We start from the raw sequence: 20,840 nt of genomic DNA on the forward strand, positions 1-20,840 counted from the left end.
CCCCCCCCCAAGAAAGCAGGAGACCCCCTCCAGATCCAGCAGAGAGCTACTCCCCAGCTGGGGAAAGCGGAGACTTCCTCCGTATTCAGAAGACAGTGACCTCCCTACGGTACGGCTAAGACTCCCCCTCTTCAATCTGGGCCCCCCAGGACCTAGAACGCAGTGACCCCCTCGTCCGGGATTGCTGGAACCCCCTGTCAAGAACCTGGTCATTACAACTCCACACCTCAAGACACGAAGACCCAGCTCAGAACGCCCCTAGATCAGGGGGTTCCTAGACCCTCCAATTCTAGTACACAGGAACCCCAAATCTAGGGAACCGAGGACAGCAAGAGCTATCCCTCACCAGCAAGAGGCTTCGGGCCCCCCCCCTCAAAGCTCCGGGACCCAGGCGACTGAGCCCCTCGCGGCACCCTTCGCATCCCAGCCCATGGTTGAGGCGCCCTGAGCCCCCCCGGGCCGGGCTGACGGAAACCGAGACGGCGCCCAGGCCCCCTGCCGCGGCGTCCCCGCGGCCCCAGCCCAGGTAAGCCGGGGCCCAGGTGAGTGGCCGCTGAGGTCCCTAGCCCTGCAGGTGGGGAAGGAAGTATTGGGTGCACACTGCCCCCTCCCCAGCGTCGCCATGGAGCCGAGGCTGAAGGACGTCTCTTTGTGTCTCGCTTGGAGGAGCCGCCCCCTCCTCCTCTCCCTTCCCCCACCCCACACCCTAGCCCTGGGGTTTGGACGCTGCTCCCCGGTATGCCACGGAGAGGAGGGAATAGGGTGGAGAGTCACTCCCAGCCCCCACCCTGCAAAAAACTGTGCACCTGGGGCTGTTGGACTCTCGGCTTTTGGAGTATATATACCCCTCCCCTCAAGGCCAGGCTGAGTTTTCAAGTGAGGTCCCCCTGGGAGGAAATTTGGGGATGTCCACAGGTGAGGGGGCCTGCGGTGTGTGGCCCTAGGGTGATGGCCAGGGCTTGGGTGTGTGTCTTTGTTAGTGAGAGGGCACGGAAGGGGTGTGTTTGAGAGAATGGGTGGGAATCCCATATTTTCTGTGACTCCATTGCCCCCCACCCAGGCCACAGGGAAGGTCTCCCCCAAGCCATACCTTGTGTGTTTTGCAGGAGGGGGCAAGCTCTTTCCAAAGTGAGGCACTGATTTCTGGGGAGGAGAGGTAGTCTGGACGAAGAAGCCATTTCAGGTCAGGGCACCTTTCTGTCCCCGTATGCCCTAGGGCCAGCAAAACCAAGACCTTCTCTTCTCCTCCCGACCTCCAGAGCACACAGGGCCAAACCTCAGGTTGGATCCGTGTGTCCTGGACAACCAAAGGACCATTCTAGGTTTTTGCTTTAGTTTTCCAGGCTATACATAGCCGGGCCCAGCCTGGCTGTCAGGATGGTCCCGAACCCCAGGCCCTGCCGCTCATGGGAAGATGAGAGGCCCAGGGGATGCTGTACCCTGAAATTCTGAATCAGAGATCCTGGGAAGGGGCTGGACCGTGCTGAGGAAACACACTCTGGGCTGCTGGGGTTTCCCCCAGTCTCTTCTCTCTGAGCCCTCTGCAGGCAAGCAGTGATGCTAAGGAAGGCAGGACTTGATACAGGTAGCCCCGCTGGGAGTTCCTTTGTTTATTTAGTCATTCAACAAACCTCTAGGTAGTGCCTGTGATGTGCCAGGCAGTGGAGTCAAGGTGTTCCCCCCCCCGACCCCCCCCCACCACTGCCACTGCATTTTGATCCCCTTTGCCTGGTCTCTCCTGGTTGTCAGACCCCGGGGCTGCTCTTAGTTTGCCCAGACACTCTCTCTTGGGCCAGTGGAGGCAGGCCTGGTCAGGTCCAGCTGACCAGTCCTGATCCCACACCTCAAGCACCTGATCCTCCTCCTACTGTGGCCTTGGGGGTCCTGAACCTGGAGGCTGATCCCTCTTCTTCCCCATTCCCAATACCCAGTGCACCCACCCCACCTGCTGCTGGCCTTGACCCCAGGGAGAGGATGTGACCAGCAGGAGAAGAGGTTGGGGTGCTTCAGGCCAGACCTCTGGCAGCCCCTCCTGCACATCCAGGGATAGTTGAGGCAGACCCCCTCATCCCAAGCCGTGGAGGAAGCCAGCTGCTCTGAAGACCCAGTGACCTTGGGCAAGCGCATGGCATCTTCCAGAGATAATGCGAGATAGTGAGCCACTCACTCTGCAGTGTTTAGATCACAGTTGGGCCACCAGGAGCACCTAGGTGTGTTTCCTCCTTCTCTGAAGTTCATTTCCAATGGGTTCCTGGGAGCCTGGGGGCCTTATCACATGACCCATGGGCTAGGGAGTAGAATGAGATGCTAAATTGCGGAGATTTGACTGTCTGTGACCCGGGGAAAACCATCAGGAGGCCAGAGGGGCCAGGGATTAAGATCTCCCCTCCTCCCTAACCTACAGTGGCTCCCCGCTGAGTCTGGAATAAATCACAAGTCAAGCCCTTTGTAGCCAGGCCCCTACACTGGCCCTAACCTGCTTCTCAGATGTCAGCCCTCACTCCTCACTCACCGACTTATACTTCTGGCTCCTCCGACTCCCTCCCTCCACTGGGGGCCTGTTCTCTCAACCTGAGAAGCTTTGCCATAGGCTGGCTCCAGAGCAGTCTTCTGCCCCCACGTCCCCCTTTTGATCTGGCCTGGCCTGATGGAGAGTGCAGGGCTGAGTTGGATTGGTTTTGGTTGGCGGCTTGGAGGCAGTGATGCGTGTCTCCACATGCTGGGAGATGGGAGACTTTGTCTCCACCCCTAGGCCCTGAGCTCGGGGCGGGGCGTGGGGGGCGGGGGAGGACCCAGATCTGTCTTGTCCACACTACAAGGGCTGTGTGCACCCTAGAGCCTAGCCTGCTGTATAGCACCTGTTGCAAAACACAGCTTCTGGACACATTTTGTTGATCCAGTTAATGTTTTTCTCATGTTTGCATTTGTTGCCAGTGTTAAAAAAAAAATATATATATATACAATTTCACATACAAATACTGATTTTTGGAGCCTCTTGAAGACTCAAATGATGCGGCAACACCAGGCGGGGCCAAAGAGTCACCGCCTCCTCAAGGACACTTGCCCTCCAGCTCACCTCGGGCCTCCACTGGCCCACTCACTCATTTATGTGACCTGTTAGCCCCTCCTCCGTGGGGACCAGAAAATGTTTGCTCAGCAGGTGACCTTCTACTATGTGCATTTTGCATATGTGGGTGTCCCCTGCCTCCGTCATGGTCAAGTTAGAACTTGCCCAGAGCAATGTGCCTCCAGGGCTAAGTGGTGAAGTGAACTTGAATTCCTCTAGCCAGAGCATCCCAGCTTGGTCCCACTTTTAACTCTAGGCTCTGTCTTGTGACCGTTTGTTGGCGCTAGAAGGATTCATCCACCAAACACTTGTTTTTAATTGCTCAAGTCCAAGGCTCCAGGCCCAGCTACTGCTGAGGACGCTTGGGAGAGGACTGCTCTCTGGGCCTCAGTTTACCCAGGTGTCCAGAGGAATTGGACTAGAGTTTCTCTCTGCTGTAAGCTCACTCCTTGCTCTAACTTTCTAGGACTGAGTCCAAGAAAGGTTTGGTTAGGCAGGAGAGATGGGGGCCCAGATGCAGGAGTCGCTCAAAATTATTGACATTCCCTAAACATTAATGACACAATGGGTGTTTCCAAGTGGCTGGGCCAGGGGCCAGGGGCTGGCTCTGGGCTCCGGCCACTGGGCATGGTCCTGGAAGGGAGTGTGTCATCTTCCTGGATGAAGGTCTATAGAAGCCCGAGGTCAAAGGAGATAGCAGAGCACCATGGTTGAGATCACGGGCCTTGGACTCGGCCAGCGTTTCCCACATAGCTGCTGTGTGACCTTGAGTAAGTCGGTTATCCTCTCTGAGCTTCATTCGCTGAAGTGCAAAACAAGGATGATATCTACCTCAAGGTCATCAGGGGGATTAAGTGAGCTAACGCATGAAGAGGGCCTAGGACGAGATCTGGCATGTCAAAAGTCCTCAGTAACTATTGACTCTTGTTAAAAGGGGTGTTGGTAAGTAGGTGACTAGGCCTTGGTGGCAATGCAGCCTTGGTTTTTCCATGGCCAGTCTGGGGAGACCACAGGGCTTCCCCGCCAAAGCGGAAGGGAGTATTTGAGAGCCAGCACTACATGGTGCCTGGGAGCATGAAGCCTGAGCCTGCTATGGGTCTGGGCAGGATGGGGTGGGGGTCAAGCCTGAGAGTCCATGAAGGCCTTTCTAGAACCTTGTCCTATGGCAAGAGGTGGGATCTAGGGCAGCTTGGCCATAGTTGAGGCCCTCTTCCTTCCCACCTCTGCTTTCTAGGTGAGGCACCTCCTGGCCTTTTGCTGAGTGAGTTCCCAAGGCTTTCTGCCCCAGGCGGTTGGGCACCAGCCCAGAGCCAGGACCAGCATCTCCAACAGATCCTGAGTCTTACCCAAACCACCCACTCCCTGCCCTTCTCCCTGGAGCCTCCTTTCTGGTCAAAGGAAGCCACAGCTGTGGACCCGAAGGGTCCAGTTAGAGACCCTCCCCTCTCCCTGCCATAGTTGGGCTACAGTTTGGAGAGAGGACAGGACCAGGTTCCCAGCTCAGCCCCCACATGGGGAGCCATGTAATATTAGGGTTGGCAGGAAGCGGTGGACCATTTTTCAATGTCAAGTGCTCCATGCCGGATACTGGGCGCAGCTTTCTCATTTAGTGCTGAGATCAGCATCACATTAACCCAGAGCGAGGATTTTGACTCCTCGCCTCTATGAGCCGCCAAGAGTTTGGGTGAAACCAGCATCGAACTCCTTGGGTTCAAATCCCACCTGTACCATTCCCTGGCTATGTGACCTTGGACAAGGCAGTTGTCCCCTGCCTCAGTTCCTTCTGATGTAGTGCGGGGGTGAACATAGCTTCTACCTCCTAGAGTTATGGGGGGAACTAGATGAATCTGTTACAAATGAAGTACTCTTAACCGTGCCTGCTTCTTAAGTGTTTGCTCTGTCACTTCTGCCACACCCTGCAGGGTATGCAAATGATCTGGGCCAGGCCAGAGGAGGCACAGTGACCCTGCTGCACCACTGCTCCTTCCCTGTTAGCCAGAGGAGGTTCCAACAGCCTCTGGTCTTTGGGCGGGCCCTGAGGGACAGGGGCGTGGGGACTGGACAAGACAGAGCCTTCTCACCCTCCGCCTGGTCAGGCCCTAGAGAGGCTGCACACATCTCCACCCGAGAAGAGCTCCTCTGGGTCTGATTGACTACCCCGTCTTCGTAGAAGGAAGGCTTCCCATTCTCTAGCCAGGGCCCACTGACCTGCAGGGACATCTTCTCTGACCACGAGTACAGGTATCTGCCAGCCCCGATTCCTGAGTGTCTCCAGGAGAGGCGGCGAGGCCCCCAGTTAACATATTTTAGTGGCGAAGAGCACAACCTCTGGACCCTGCTGTGTGACTCTGGGCAAGGGGCTTAACTTCTCTGGGCTGCAGTTCTCTCACCTACAGAAAGGGATGGTGATAGCGTCCACCCTGGGGGGTCATTGGGAGGATGAAGCTAATGACTATTTGTGAAGGGCTGTGAATGTTAGTCCCCACAAGCCCTGAGCAGAAAGGGAATGTTAGCCCCACTTCTACAGGGAAAAAAAAAGGAAGCTCAGAGGTGAAGGCCTTTACTCACCCTTCCACATCTAGGATTCAGGGGCCATTCTGCCCCCGTTTAGACCATTCGCACACAACTCACAGAGCAAGGCTGGACCTACCTGGGCTCTGGCTGCAGTTCAGCTTTCCTGCTCCCACACCTCTGCTGGGGCCATGACCAGCGAGCACTGCAGCATGGAGGAAACTGCAGTGCAGGCCCACGGAACTTTTCCAGAAGCTTTTACGGCATGCCTCACCTGTTCCTCCTCAGCCCCATGCCTGGGACAGTGGCAGAATGCCATAGGGGGCTTGACTCCAAGTCTCTTAGGTATTCACTAGGTCAGGTTCATGCCATCTCCTCACCTCCCAGAGTCTGGCATGCAGGCTGGCTTCAGGAAGGGTTTGCTCAAGTCAGGTGTTTGGAATGCATCTCACAGAGTGCAAGCCAGGTCCTTGCTGTGCCCCCAAGGCCCTCACACTCTTCCTTCTCGCCTCTCCTCCTGCGCCTTGCCCTTACCCACCATTGTGCAGGCCTCCTCACTGCCCCCTGGGCCTCTAGCTCTTCTGCCGCAGTATCCACATGTTTGTAGCCTTGTCAGTGGGGCCTTTCCTGGCCACCCAGTGTCTATAGTTTCATCTCTCACCCTCAGCGTTCCCCTCCCCCCACCTCTCTCCTTTGTTTTCCCCTTTAGGACTTGATGCCCTCTGACCTACATCTCTTACCTATTCTTACAATTGGCTACCTCCAATCTAGAACATAAGCTCCTAGAGCTTAGGGCTGTTAGTTTGGTTCATGAATGTATCCCAGATCCCAGAACATAGTGGATGCTCGACAAGTATTCATTGAATGTTCTGGAGCCAGACAGAGAGTACCTCTAAGCCACTTCTTAGCTGTGTGACACAGACATGTCACCTAATCTTTCATTCTGAGTCTTGGTTTTCCTGAGCTCTAAGGGACAAAATGGGAATAATAATAACTCTTCCCAAGATTGTTGTGAGTTTTATTTTTTTTTAAAGCTTATTTATTTATTTTGAGAGAGAGCACGAACAGGGAAGGAGCAGAGAGAGAGGGAGAGGGAGAAAGAATCCTAGGCAGGCTTCACACTGTCCTCGCAGAAACTGATGCAGGGCTCGAACTCACGAACCGTGAGATCATGACCTGAGCTGAAACCAAGAGTCAGACCCTTAACCCACTGAGCCACCCAGGCGCCCCTGTTGTGAGTTTTGAACGAGTCTCTATATACATAGAGAACGTATACTTTAAGTGGCTCATAAATGTTAGCTATTATTAGTAATACTTTAACCTGCCCCATAGCATCCCCGTCTTACTGATGAGCAAGTGGAAGCACAGAGAGGAGAAGTGACTTACCCAGAGCTACCAGACGAAGAACGGTGGTGGCCCCGCCCAGAAATGCCTGAATGTTGGCTCTGGTCCCCTGAGCTCCGCTAGGCTACACCCTTCTTCCACCCTGTCTAGTGGCTCCGGGAAGAGCTGAAGGCCGTAGCTAGGGAAAGACTCCTCTCTTCAGGGCGCCTCTGCTCGCCCTGCTGTCTCTCCAGGGGTCACCACCCATCCACCAGTGGATACCCAGGCAGGCCACTTCTGTGCTCTGGGCCCTCCACTCGTGTTAATCTCCCCGGGTGCTGGGCCGCCCGCCTCTCCCCGGCAAGAAGGCTCACCTCCCACACCCGCAGCGGCTGCCACAGGCTCTGGGCCCTCAGGCAGGTGGGGAGGGGTGAGGCCCCGGGCTCCCACCTCCCCCCGGGTCTGGCTGGGGAGGACAGAAAGAAGCAGAGAGCCTGTTCCAGCTCTGGGCACCAGCTGCAGGCAGACCGCGTCACAGGCTATTAATAACCGCCCAGGATGCGCCCCAGGGAAGGGGCAGACTGCGCCAGCTGGGAGGGGAGGCTGAGGCAGAGCCTAGCAGCCAGGGGAACCCCAGGCTGCCCCTAGTGGGGAGGGCAGTGGCCTGAAGGTTGTTTCCAGTTTCAGCTTGATCTCGTGGAAGTTCCAGCTCTTCCTCTCAGCCTCCTCACCTGGGAAATGTGGGAGCTGGGCCAGACGGCCTCCAAATCCCCTTCTGGCTGAAGCGGGTTCAGAGGGTGGGATTGAGCAGAGCCCAAACAGCCCCGTTTCTAGCATAGAAAACCGAGACACAGTCAAGAGTATGGCCTTCCCCAAGATGGTGCAAGGTTGTACCAAATCTGTGGCAGAATCATGGCCCTAGGCCTTTCTCTCCAGCCAGTGCCTGTTTAAGGCTTACCATGTTAGATGAGCATTCTCAGCCCCATTTTCCTGATGGGTAAACTGAGACTTAGGCAAGTGGTGCAACCTGCCTCGGGTCACACAGCAAGAAGGGATGGAGCTGGAATTTGCACCATGAGGGGGAAGACAAGGAAGTGATTTGAAAATATTCTTCTCTTTCTCCTCTTGAACAGAATAGAATGGTTGCTGGAGTTTATATTTGTGTTGAAAGACCAAGGGGAGGGAGAAGCCTTATCTGGAGTCTCTGGAGGGAGGGCTCCCTAGGGCCGTGACCCCCTGATGTTTTATGTAGAAGTGTGCATGGGGTGACCAGGGACTTTTTCAGAAGGAGGGTAGTGAAACTTTAGTGACCCATGAAGAGATAAGATCCAGTAAATAAAGGAGCTCATTTCATAGATTGGAAAACTGAAGAGAAGGGAAGGCAGGGGGCCGACCAGAGCTCCTTGGGACCAGGAGTAAGGGCCAGTGCTTTTCCAAGCACCTCATAGACCTCTTTCTGGGGCCAGCGGGCCGGGCTCTGGGTCTCCCCACCCCCTGGCCACAGGTAGGAGGACCCACATGTGAGCAGATTGCTCAGTGGGGCAAGGACACCCTCTAGGGAAGGTGGTAAATAGCTGAGAGCCAGACTAAGGCACCTGTCTTGGGGACATAGAGAGGACTCAGGGATGGGTGTCAAGGAGGCTCCCGGGGGCCACCCCTCCTCTGGCCTCTCTCAGGGGATCCCAACCCTGGGCTCTTGAGGCTAGGTGGGTGGGCATGCTCTCCCCTTGCATTCTCCTTTGGCTTTACCAGGACCACCAACTGCGCCTAGTTCCTTTTTCTCCCTAAACCCAAAAGGATTGTGAAATCCTTGTGGAAAGTTTCATTTCTGCCTCTGTTTACTCAGTTCCCATGCCTCTTTCCAGAGATGTATGCATTCATGCATTCATTCATCCATTCATTCCCCAAATATAGATTAAGTGCCTATGATGTGCAGGCATTATGCTGGGGTAATCAGCAGTGACCAAAACCAGCCCAACAAAGTCCCTGCCCTCCTAGTGCTTAAGTTCTAGTGGGGAAGAGAGATGGCCACAATCGAGAGAGCCAGTCAGTAAATTATAAAACACCGTAGAGAGTGACACCCTCTCCTGGGGGCAGCGAGAGCAGGTAAAGGGAGTGCCGCAGAGTAGCCCTGGTTGAGACGCTGTCATCTGGGCAGACCTTGGAGGAACGGAGTCACGGAGCCATCTAAGGGCAGAGAGAACAGCCCCCAGGCCGGGAGCTGGCATGTTTGGGGGACAGCAGGGAGGCGAGTGTGTGGGGGGTGGACAGATAGGAGGTTTCCGCAGTAGCTGAGGGAGATGGTGGGAGTGACTGCCAAGAGTGGTCAAGTGCCTTTTATTAATGTCTGATGTTGATTCCAGAGTTACTTTATGCAAATAACGAGCAAATGAAACCTATTCATATTCCCTGCTGCCCCCCTTTTCCAAGTAACGTACTTAAATAACGCAATACAGAGGCTCAGAGAGGGCGAAGGAGCTGGTGTCAGCTGCCCCCCTCTGCCAAGAAGCAACCCTCTCCTCCATGGCTGGGGGAGGGCCAGTGGCACAGCCTTCTGGGGGGATCGAGTATTCTACAGAAATTCCAAACACACTCACCCTTTAACCTGGCAACCCGTTTCTAGGATTGAGCCTACAGACACATCGGCACACTGCAAAATGAGTTAGGTGCAGGCTTCTCGTTGTTTATAGTAGCACAAGTGCTGAACACAACCCAGGAGAGGTTTGGTTAAAGCAGCGGCAGTATACCCATGCATCCCTTTCCAGACCTGGAGGCCAGAGTTCCAGTTCTGCAGCTGTCCATCCAGCTGGGCTGCTTCCCCAACTCCGGCCTCTCCTAACCTTGTACTTGGCGCTGGGCCCGCCTGGGTGCTGTCCTCGCCTGTGGTGCTGAAGACAGTGGGGCCAGAGTGAGGCCTGGGCTGCAAACCAGAGAGGAGAGGAGAGACAGGAGAGGAGAGGAGAGGAGCAGGGGAACTTTAGTGTTCAGTCCTTGTCTCTGCAATTTACCGGCTGAGTGGCCTTAGGTGGGCTACTGAACCCCTCTGAGCCTCGGTGTTCTTATCTGTAAAATGGGGTTGCTGTGAAGACTGAATGACAGCAGTAATGTAAAACACTGGCACACTGAGAATGTGAGTACTGTATCTGTACTATATCAATGTAGGGACAATGAAACTGAGCGGCTAGGCTTTTGGACACTGGAGTGATAATGCCTGGGTTTGAATCCCAGCTCTGCCATTTATTGGATGATCTTGATCAAGGAACATGACTGCTCTGGGCCTCCGTTTCCTCATCTGGAAGTTGGATCAAAGTATAGTCCCTGTGTCATAGGATGTTGGGAGGCTGAGATGAGTTCATTTCTGTGATACCCTAGGCACACAACAGGGATCCTTAGTGTTAGCAGTTCTGGCACTTTCCCCTGTGTTACTATCACCGTTATCCTAGTACCTTCCAAGCCGCTGTCCGGGGGGCGGGGGGGGGCGGTGGCGGGGCTCTCCCAGCCATACCCATCTCTGCTGAGCTTGGGTTAGAGGGAGAGCACACCTCGCCCTGCACCTTGGCCTCTAGCCCAGCCCTGCCACTGACTTTCTGTGTCATTTTGAGCAAATCACTGTTCTTTTCTGGCCATCAGTCTCTGCATTGCTAAAATGGGGCCAATGATTCTTCACACAAGCCCCTCAGAAAATAACTGTGTGCCTGCAGGGTCATGTTCAGGAAAGCCAAGGTATAAAGATTTACAACTTGCCGAACACGGAAAGCGTTACTCACCTGGCATTTGTCACACCCTGGCTAAGTGCTAGGAACAACACCAAGGTGAGGAAGACATGAGGCTTGCTTTCAAGGAGCTCTTGGGTTTCTTGCTAGATTGTCAGTCCCCTTCAAAACCCGTTTGTGTGTCACCTCCTCCAGGAAGCCGCCCTGATCCCCACTGCCATGCCCTCCTTGGAAATGCTGGAGTGCTGACATTGGCTTTCTGGACTTCTGGGTACCCCAGTCCTTATTTCATCTGTCTTCCTGAAGCGTAGGTTCACACCTTCCACCTGATGCATTGCTCTAACCTACTTGCCCCGTGCCAGCATCCGACATAATGCCCGGGCCCGAGTGGATGTACTTATCTGGAATCTTTAGGTTGCAAGTTACATAAACTCAACTCAAAGTGGCTTAAGCCAGAAAGGACATGTATCAATGCCAGAAACCAATGGTCAGGAGTATAATTGCCTCTAGTCATGCCTAGATCCAGGTGCCCAGAGTCACCCAAGACCTCTCCACCTTACAGCTCTGCTTTTCCTCTCTGTCACTTCATTATTGGGCAGGCTCTCCCTGCATGGTGGCCAAGTGGCCCCCAGCAGCTCCAGAGACCTGGCTCCTGCTCCAGCTTTGCATCCCAGGGGTCAGGAGGTATCTCTTTCCTGATAGCTATAGCCATTCTCCTAGGGCTAGATCCCAGTGGGTCACCTTTGGTCACAGGTTCATCTACGAACCAGTCACAGTGACCTGCAGATGGGATGGATCTGCTGGCCAGCCAGGCCCGGGTCAGGCCTGCCCCTAAAGCCAAGATGAAGACAAGTGTACTGAACCACATGGCCTGAGAAAGGGGTCATTCCCTGGAGAAAGGGAAATCCGTGCCGAGCAGGAAAAGAGCACCACAGGCCGACTTAAGAAGCTACTGAAAATGCTGGAGCAAGACAAGGAGTGTCAGATGTGGTCCTAAGATATGTGTAAGGAGGCCTCAGAGGGAGAAGCCTGGAGGCAGATCAGGGGGTCCTGGGGGATGGGAGCTGGCTCAGCATGGAGGCTAGGGTAATGAGCCTCCAGCCCCTCGCTTCACATAGAAGCAAAGTGAAGCAGACTCCCTGTCCCCACTGAGTACCTGAAATAATGCCTTATGGCTGCTTTAAAAATTTTTTTTAATATATTTATTTTTGAGACAGAGAGAGAACACAAGTGGGGGAGGGGCAGAGAGAGAGAGTGGGAGACCCAGATTCTGAAGCAGGCTCCAGGCTCTGAGTTGTCAGCACAGAACCTGATGCAGGGCTCAAACCCACGAACCGCAAGATCATGACCTGAGCCGAAGTCGGACACTCAACCGACTGAGCCACCCAGGCGTCCCTCACTCGGCTTTTAGTAAGAGGAACACAAGGAGGTGACCCACCCAGCAACAATCATCTATGGATGGAATCCCTCTAGGCCAGAGCTCTGTTAAGGATACCCTGGGGGTTAACCTGTACTATGGGGACAGAGAATCTTAGACCCCCAGAATGAGAGTCAGAAAGGCCTGGCTGAGATCACTTGGTCCAACCTCACCTCCCACCCCTGACTCCCCACTTGCTGCTTCTCTACCCCTACTGATGGAGAACACATGTCCTCCCTGTTGAGACTGTGAGAACGGTCTCATTTTAAGTTGCTCTTTGCTTGGGTTTACCTTCAGGAGCTTCAAAGGGCACAGTGCATGAGAGCATGGGACCCAAAGCCTGATGGCTGAGTTCAAATCCAAACTAGCCCACCAGTGTATCCTATCCGTATCCCTTTCTGTAAAATGGGGTAACAATAGAACCTGGTGCCCAGGCTTGTGAATGTTAAATGATCAAATCTGTCGTGGTTAGCATAGCGCCCGACATAGGGAAACACTCAATAAATATTTGCCAGGATTATTATTCCCCCAGGAGGCAGGGTAACAGCAGGCCCCCCTCTCTTCACAGACTGCTCCTCCTCCAGAGAGGTGGACACACCGAGGTTCAAATCATACCTCCTTGGCCTCCTTGCGACATAATCCTGGGATTCGAGCAGTGCTAGCTGCTGTAACAAACCAGCCCCTGCGGCTCAGCCGCCTAACAACGGACGCCTGCTTCTGCTCCCATAAAATGCCGAGTGGGTAATCCTTTTAGGCGGGCGCCCCGGCTCCTCCTCTTGTAGCTCCGCCGTCTTGTAGGATGGAGGAGGCCTCCGCATCATCCCAGCACACAGAAGACGAGAATAGAGAAACTCCTCCCACTCCTGAAAGCCAATGACATGTATCATCGCTGCTCTCATTCCGTTGGGGAAAACTGGTCACATGGCCACACCCAGATGCAAGGCAAGCCGGAAATGCCATTTCCTGCTGACAGCCACCCTCCAGCAGCAGCTCTATTGCGAAAGAGGGGACACAAAGTTTTGGTGGACAGTTGGCTGTCCTTGCCACCAGCCTCCTAGGCCTCTGTTCTTCATCTGCAAGATAGAAAGCATTACTTGATTGCGACAGTGGACATTTACTAAAATCACCAAATCGTACACCAACTACGGGTACATTTTGTGGTGTGTACTAAGTTCAGCCGTGTTATTTTGAAAAAGCAGAGGAGGCATCTTGCCCTTCCTCTCAGGGTACTTAGGAAGACTCAGTGAGTGACGTTTTGCCAAGCTGGCACTGCGTGTGTGTGTCTGTGTGTGTCTGTGGGGTGGGGGAGGGGAGAGAAGGGAGGTTCCAAAGTAGCTCTGACTTTGTGCGTCGGGTATAGTTGTCATAAGAGAGGCACCCAGCTCAAGCCACCTGCCAACAGGAAGTGGTAGGCGGTTCGGTCTTGCTTATGGCTTGGGAAGCCCTCCCAGCGTGTGGCGGAAGACCCAGCCCACAGGGCCAGAGCCACAGCTGCTACCCGGAAGGCTGGGTGACACCCACCTGCCTTCAGCAACACAGACCGGAAACCAAGGGCCTCCCTCGGGGCTGGCGAGGACACACACACTTGAGGTGCACGGCACGTGGGGTCCCCCGGAATGGCACAGTCGGCTTGAGCGTAAATAGTAGTGCCAACTACATGGACCCTAGCCGGTCAGGGCCCCCTCTGCCGCCTGCTGCTGGGAGGTTCACAGCCACCAACTCCACAGTCGCCCCTTCAAGTGGAGGCAATGGTGATGAAGGTAAAATAGCTTCAGGTCAAGTTCCCACTGATGCCGGGTGTATGTGTCCTCAACCACTCGGGGTGAGGGCAGAGGTGTCTAACTTGACTCTCTGGCCTGGAGTCCCCCCCCCCCCCCCCCCCCCCCCCCGCCCCAGGAAGTTGCTGGCATACCTACTGCTGTGAGGATTAAGTGAGTTAATACCAGTGAACAGTGCCTGACACACAAGTCACCTCTCAGCAGGAGCTGAAAGAAGGCACGGGCGTCTTTGGCTCAGGCTTTGCTCTCTCCTGGGCCTCAGTCTCCCTACTTGGATACCAAGGGATCTGGATGAGATGCTCCAACATTCTGACTTGGGCAGACAGTGGTTCAGAGCACCGGCGTTGGGGCCAATCCCAAGGCTAGCTGCATGACCTTGGGCGAGTCATTCAGGCTCTCTGTGCCTCATCCCCCTCAGCCCTAAGACAGGGGTAATGATAACACCTACCCGTTGAATTGTGTCAGTAAGATGAGCTCATCCTGAGACCAGGGCCCGGCAGGTAGTAAGCCCTATTTCAGCGTTAGTTGCTGCTATTGCCATTGTTGTTATTTTCCCCAGACAAGTGACTCGCTCAAGGTCACAAAGCTAAAAAGCGGCGCAGGGCAGGATCAAGGGCAAGCCCACTGAGCCCCAAGGCCCGTGCTGCTTCTTTCGCTCCCCACTGTGCCTCTTCAGTCACATGCATCGGAACTGGGTCAGAGGCAGAGTGTTCCTGGGGCTATGACGCAGCGGCAGGGAGGGCTGTGTGGATTAATTCCTTGTTGCCTGCTGACGTGTGGCAGAGAACAGGCCTGAAAGGAGAGGGAGGTTGTGAAGGGGGGGGGGTCAGTGGTGGGGACCCCCAAAACTGGGCCCTAGCAACTAAGGAAAGGGATGAGAGACAGCTGGATCAGATGTAGTCACTAGCCCCGGAGAGCTCTTGACCTGTCCATGGGCACAGACAGGGGACAGAGTGGAGACCACCCCAGGATCTTCAACAGGAATCCTCAGAGAGAGGCACACAGACCCTATGTGAATCCTGGGGCTCAGCAGAGGCAAAAGTCGGCACCTGGGGCAGCAAGGAAGGCTTCCAGGAAGAGGGGGACCTGAGGATAAAGAGATTGGCTGTGGAGCATGGGGAGGTAGAGGCAGGCAGCAGGACTGGCAGAGGAGACTAGAGTCACCGAAGCCACAGAGAGGCAATGCAGGGTGGTGGTCAAAGCAAGGGCTAAACCCGGAGTAGGGGGGGCAAGCGTGGGACCCAAGCCCACCCCGCTGTGGCTGTGCCCCTGACCCAGACAGCTGCCGGCATAGCGCGACTCAAGGGCCAAAGCAGCAGGGATGAGCCATGTACCCAATGTCTAGGGAGAGGGGGGAGAGCACCTAGCAACTTGCAGTTGCCAATCAGATGCTGCAGAAACAGCCCCAGGTGCCTTGCAGGGCCAAAGCCCCAAGTGGGAGCATTGCACACGGGTGTGCCACATGTGCCTGCACACCCACGGCCCGTCCAGCGCAACGGTCCTCGGGGAGTCCACACTCATCAGGAGAAGTAGGTCAGCAGAGCAGCCTGGCCTCTCCCTGGCCGGCAGGGGGAAGAGTTCAAGGCAAAGAGGGTGTGTACTCATCGGACCTCCTGGGGGACAGGCCTTCGATTTCCCCAGAAAGGGCCTGAGGACACTCGCCCAGAGACAGCCTTACCTCTCCCTGCTGCCTCAAAGCTGATCGCCTGTGTTTCCTCACTTGGGAATTCTCCCCATGGTGTGGGGGCAGGGGACATTTGATAGAGGTTGGGACCAGTGACCCCTTCTAGCTCTGAGGCAAGGAAAGACCACCAAGGGGAGATGCTACCCGCGTTAGCCTGGTTGGTGGCTGCAGTAAGAGGGCACCGTCCGGCTGGAGCTGGAACCACACAGAGACTGGGTGACAGGTGCCATGGCCCAGTCAGGTTCAACACAATGAGCGTGGCAGAGGTAGGGGCAGCAGGACCCTGTGTCTGTGGGCCGGGCACCATCCCTCCCCCCGGGGGTCTATGAAATGGGCTAATCCAGGCTACAGTCTGAGGGCATTCATGTGGCGTTTCAGACAGACTCCTGGCATCCGTTCAGACCAAAGCAGCTAGGGAAGGAAGGCAATGCCTGCAGTGGGGGAAGGTTCTATGGAACAGGGCTTGCTCATGAATGGAAGGGAAGGGGGCTGGGGGAGCAGGAACCTGAAGAAGCAGGAGGGGCAGAGCCAAATCGGAGGAGGGGCGGAGGGCCCCCTGCTCCCCCAGCCAGCCAGCCGGAGGACAGACGTGCAGATGGAGCTCCGTTTGGGGCTGGGTGGGAGGCCAGGAAGTTACCTCCTGATGTTCCTCCTCTCCGTGTGAAGTGGGAGGCTGGGTCGTGCCAAGAGGGAAGGGGAAGGCAGAGGAGGAGAAGAGGCTTTGGGCCTGGAAGGGGAGCCTCTGGGCCAGGGTGAGGATGCAGGGCTCCCAGAGAGAGCAGCCTGTGGTGGCTCAGCTGGAGGGGATGCGGACCACACTCAGGGCCTGCGGCACCACACTGGGCACTTACAGAGTGATTACTGTATGCCAGGCACCAACCGCGCCACGGCTGAACAGCCAATAGAGAAAAGGCACTAATACATCCTTTTTCAAGATGGAAAATTGAGGCATGGGAAGATGAAGTAACTTGCCCAAGGCCATCCAGCTAGCGGCTTGACAGGGCTGGATTCAAAGCTCGGGGGCTAGCTCCAGGTTGGCTATCCGAGAGCCTTGGACAGTCTTGCAGGGATGGGGGCTGGGGAAGCGTGGGGTAAATCACCTGGGATGAGAGGTAGGAGGGAGTGAGGTGAGGGCCCAGGAGGCGCACCGGGAGCAAGGCTGGCCTCTCCTGTGGGTACAGGCACAGACATGTGCGCACGTGCTCCTGGAAGCTCCCCTCCCAGTCCCCCCCCCCTTGCACTTGACAGTCGAGAAATGCAAGCCCCAGGTGGGCGTTCACTGTCACCCAGCCCCGGACTTTCCCGGAAGCAACGCTGTCTGGGGACAGACGCCTCTGACCGGTGGGTGCAGCTTCTGTGGATACTGAAGGGGTCAGGCAGGCTGTGAACGTGGAGGGGGAGGCAGGAGAGGGCTGGCCTTTTGCAGGCCTGCGCTCTGCGCTCTGCCTTGTGTCTGGGAAGGGGGGTGGGGCCCGGGACCACATCCGTAGCTGTGTATACCCGAGCAGGGTTGTGTTGTCCGGGGAGGGGGAGGGGTTGAAGGCTGTTGGGGGAGGGGTGACCACATCGGCACCACCCTGCCAGAGTTTTGTCTCCAACTACTTGGCTGAGGCATTTGGTCCTGTGACCCCTGCCCTGAGACCTCGCTTTCCCTACCCCTGCCTTACACTCTCAAAAGCCCATAACCCCTTTGATCCTAATATATAATTCACATGTTCACTGTGTTTCTTCCATCTCCTCCCTAGAACACAAGCCCCACGAGGGGAGGATTCTTACCTGTTTAGTGTGTGTGCCCAGGGCTCTGAGCATCAAGTGCTCAGAGTTGTGGGTAGGGGCACCCGAGGGAAGTTGGTGTATGGAGTGTCTTTGTGTGACGTAAACACTTGTGCCTTGTCTGATGCTGTGTCTGGATGACAGCCTGCGACAGGCAGGCAAGTGGTACCCAAGTGGGGCCTGCAGGGGGCAGTGCCTGTGGCTCAGCCCCGGGTCTGAAGTTTTGGGGAAAGGGGATGCAGTAAAGATGCTTGTCGCCCCCGTGTGGTCACCCTCAGCCTGGCATTCGGAGACCCTAGGTACTGGGAAAGGAGGAGGTGAGTGGACCAGGGGGCCCTGGCTGGATGTCACATTTCATGCCACATCCCCCCCAACAGGGAGAAGATGAGCGTGGGCTGCCCGGAGCCCGAGCCGCCCCGCTCCCTGCCCTGCTGTGGGCCGGGGGCCGCCCCTGGACTGGGTGCAGGCCTGCCGCTGCTCACTGAGGACATGCAGGCCCTGACCCTCCGCACGCTAGCGGCTAGCGATGTCACCAAGCACTACGAACTCGTCCGGGAGCTGGGCAAGGGCACCTACGGGAAGGTCGACTTGGTGGCCTACAAGGGCACAGGTGAGCATCTGCAGGCGGCAAGTTTGAAGGCTGGGGTGGGGACTTGCCGGGGGCTGTGGGTGTTCTTTTCCGGGGCCTAGAGGTCAGTGGGGAGACAGAGCTCGTGGTCCAGATGCAGATATGCAACCGCCCAGGGTCATCTGGGGCCCAGACTGGAGGGTGGGCTGCTTTGGGGCCAGGTGATGTGCCTTTGGGACAGCCAAGGGCATGGCCCTGGGACATCTGGAGCTTAGGAGAGAAGGCAGGGCTGGCAGTGGTGTTTGCGGAATTACTGGCACTCTGGTAATAACTGACCCCAGCGGAGTGGACAGTGCACCAAGCTTAAGGAGTGGTGGCAGGGGCGCCTGGGTGGTTAGCCCGTTAAGTGTCCAACTTCATCTCAGGTCATGGTCTCACGGTTTGTGGGTTTGAGCCCTGCGTTGGGCTCTGTGCTGACAGTTCAGAGCCTGGAGCCTGCTTCAGATTCTGTATTTCCCTCTCTTGCTGCCCCTCCCTTGCTCTCGCTGTCTCTAAAAAATAAAAAATAATTAAAAAATAAACATTAAAAAGAAAAAGGAGGGGTGGGAGATGTCCTTGGGAGGTCACTATGGGCATCTCCATTTCTCAGATGAAGACATGGGGACCCAGAGATCCATCACTCAGCTCAGTTCACGCAGCTACAGAGGCTTTGAGCCAGGGTGAGACCCCAGTAGTCAGCTCCAGAATTTTCTCGCTTACCCACGAGCATGATGCCTTCCCCACACCACAGGCTCACAGTGGTGCCCACACAGCCAGGCAGGGACAGGGACTTTGTGAGCTCCCACAGCTGCACACCCCTGGGGGCAGGGGGATGTGCCAACTGACAGAGGTGGGAGGAGCCCCATGGTTGCCTGACCTTTGCCACTTGCTCTCTGTGTGACCTGGGGTAAATGACTTAACCTCTCTGTGCCTAGGTTTCCTCCTCTGTTAAAAACAGGATAGCATTATGTGGGGCCCACCTCCTAGGGTCATTATGAGGAGCGGGTTGTGAGCATGAAGTGAAGAGAGGGCCCTGGGATAGGCAAGGGCTCTGTGGACATATGTGCGTCACACCCCTTAGTGGTGGGCAGGTGGGTGCAAAGGGTACAGATGACTGCCACGCACAGAGTCAGGGACACAAGCCTTGCAGACCCTCTCCTCTCAGTGTCTCACTCCTTCTGAGTTGGCCATTTAACAAACGTGTGTTGAGCACCTACTATGTGCCACACTGTTGTAGGCAATGGAGATACAGCAATGAGCAAGACAGATTCCTGCGCTCCGGGCGGGGGAGGGGGGCCTGCGTTCTAGTGGGGGGGTACCAAGACATGAATAAGTACGCTACGTGTCAGGAAGGAAAGGGCAGAGCGGAGGAGGCAGCAGGCCATCCATCCTCACTGAGGCCTGCAGGCTGGTGCAGAAGACCCAGGCTGACCCTGGCCCCGCTGCCTTTAGCAAGTCCTTAGCCCTCCCTGGGTCTCAGTGTGCTACCAGTAAGATGGGGACAGGCGCCGGGTGGCTGGGACAGGGAGGCTGGGGAATGTCAGGCGCAGGTACACGGGGATGGGAGCCTTCACCACTGTGGCTGCTGCCCTGCCAGGCACGAAAATGGCACTGAAGTTTGTGAACAAGAGCAAGACCAAGCTGAAGAACTTCCTGCGGGAGGTGAGCATCACCAACAGCCTCTCCTCCAGCCCCTTCATCATCAAGGTCTTTGACGTGGTCTTTGAGACAGAGGACTGCTACGTCTTCGCCCAAGAGTACGCGCCCGCCGGGGACCTGTTCGACATCATCCCTCCTCAGGTACTGAGTGCAGAGGCACAGGGAGGGGAGATGGCCTTCCCGCCCCCCCCACAGTGGGAGCGTCAGGGAGCAGTCAGACCACTTATTTAATCAACAAGCATTTACTGAGCCCCTTCTGTATGCCAGCCACCGCAGGGCTGGGGCTATGGGATGAACAGAGGTTTGTGCTTATCCCGGTGGGGAACAGACACTGCAAAATAAGCCAGATGACACACTGAGCCAGGCACTGGGTGGGGTGAAGTCCAACAGCACCCTTCTTGCCAGCCTGGTCTGATGCTGCATAGGAACGGTGGGGGGGTACAAGAGGGGAGAGGAGGCACGAGGCCAACAGAGGCTTCCCAGAGGAGGTGCCCTGGAGTGGGAGGGGAGTGCCCAGACACTTACAGGCTCCCAGCTCTGCATTTGGTGGTGCCTGGTAGGAATCTGCTCTGGCGTTCAGGGGGTGAGTGGCAAGACCCCTCGGAGCCAGATGTCCCTATAAGGGAAGGGGGCCTCATAGCCGCTGTGAGGGGTTGATGAGACAGTGCGGGATGGGCGCCCAGCACCGCACCTGGCCCACCGTGGGCGCTCAGGCCCCGGGCTGTGGCTGCAGTGACTACTGCGGGATGAAAACGACAGGGGCCAGAGAGAGAGCAGGAGGTGCCCGGGTGGCGGGGGGGAAGGGAGAGGCATGGCCCAGTGCCGGAGGAGGGGGAGCTGAACGCCGGCAGCCCTGGAGGCCAGAGGGGACTGGCGGGGTGGAGGGAGGGAGCCCCCGCCGTCCCTGAGCGCGGCTCCCCCCTCTCCTGGCCACCAGGTGGGGCTCCCCGAGGACACGGTGAAGCGCTGCGTGCAGCAGCTGGGGCTGGCGCTGGACTTCATGCACGGGCGGCAGCTGGTGCACCGCGACATCAAGCCCGAGAACGTGCTGCTGTTCGACCGCGAGTGCCGCCGCGTGAAGCTGGCCGACTTCGGCATGACGCGCCGCGTGGGCTGCCGCGTGAAGCGCGTCAGCGGCACCATCCCGTACACGGCGCCCGAGGTGTGCCAGGCGGGCCGCGCCGACGGCTTCGCGGTGGACACGGGTGTGGACGTGTGGGCCTTCGGCGTGCTCATCTTCTGCGTGCTCACCGGCAACTTCCCGTGGGAGGCGGCGTCGGGCGCGGACGCCTTCTTCGAGGAGTTCGT

The 20,840-nt window shown here is 56.5% G+C and overlaps 1 protein-coding gene across 1 annotated transcript in view; it reads left to right on the forward strand.

Annotated features, from left to right (window-relative positions):
• The first annotated feature begins 6 nt into the window (after window positions 1–6).
• Window positions 7–20,840, forward strand: part of SBK1 (SH3 domain binding kinase 1) — a 23,067-nt gene continuing 2,233 nt past the window's right edge. Inside the window, exons 1-4 of the mRNA XM_029945704.1 lie at window positions 7–526; window positions 17,644–17,876; window positions 19,471–19,673; window positions 20,470–20,838. Coding sequence (XP_029801564.1) covers window positions 17,651–17,876; window positions 19,471–19,673; window positions 20,470–20,838 — 798 coding nt within the window. The 5' untranslated portion in view covers window positions 7–526; window positions 17,644–17,650. The remainder of the gene's footprint in view (window positions 527–17,643; window positions 17,877–19,470; window positions 19,674–20,469; window positions 20,839–20,840) is intronic.

This window comes from Suricata suricatta, chromosome 8 (genome assembly GCF_006229205.1).
Source record: "Suricata suricatta isolate VVHF042 chromosome 8, meerkat_22Aug2017_6uvM2_HiC, whole genome shotgun sequence".
In the NCBI taxonomy this organism is placed as follows: Eukaryota; Metazoa; Chordata; class Mammalia; order Carnivora; family Herpestidae; genus Suricata; species Suricata suricatta.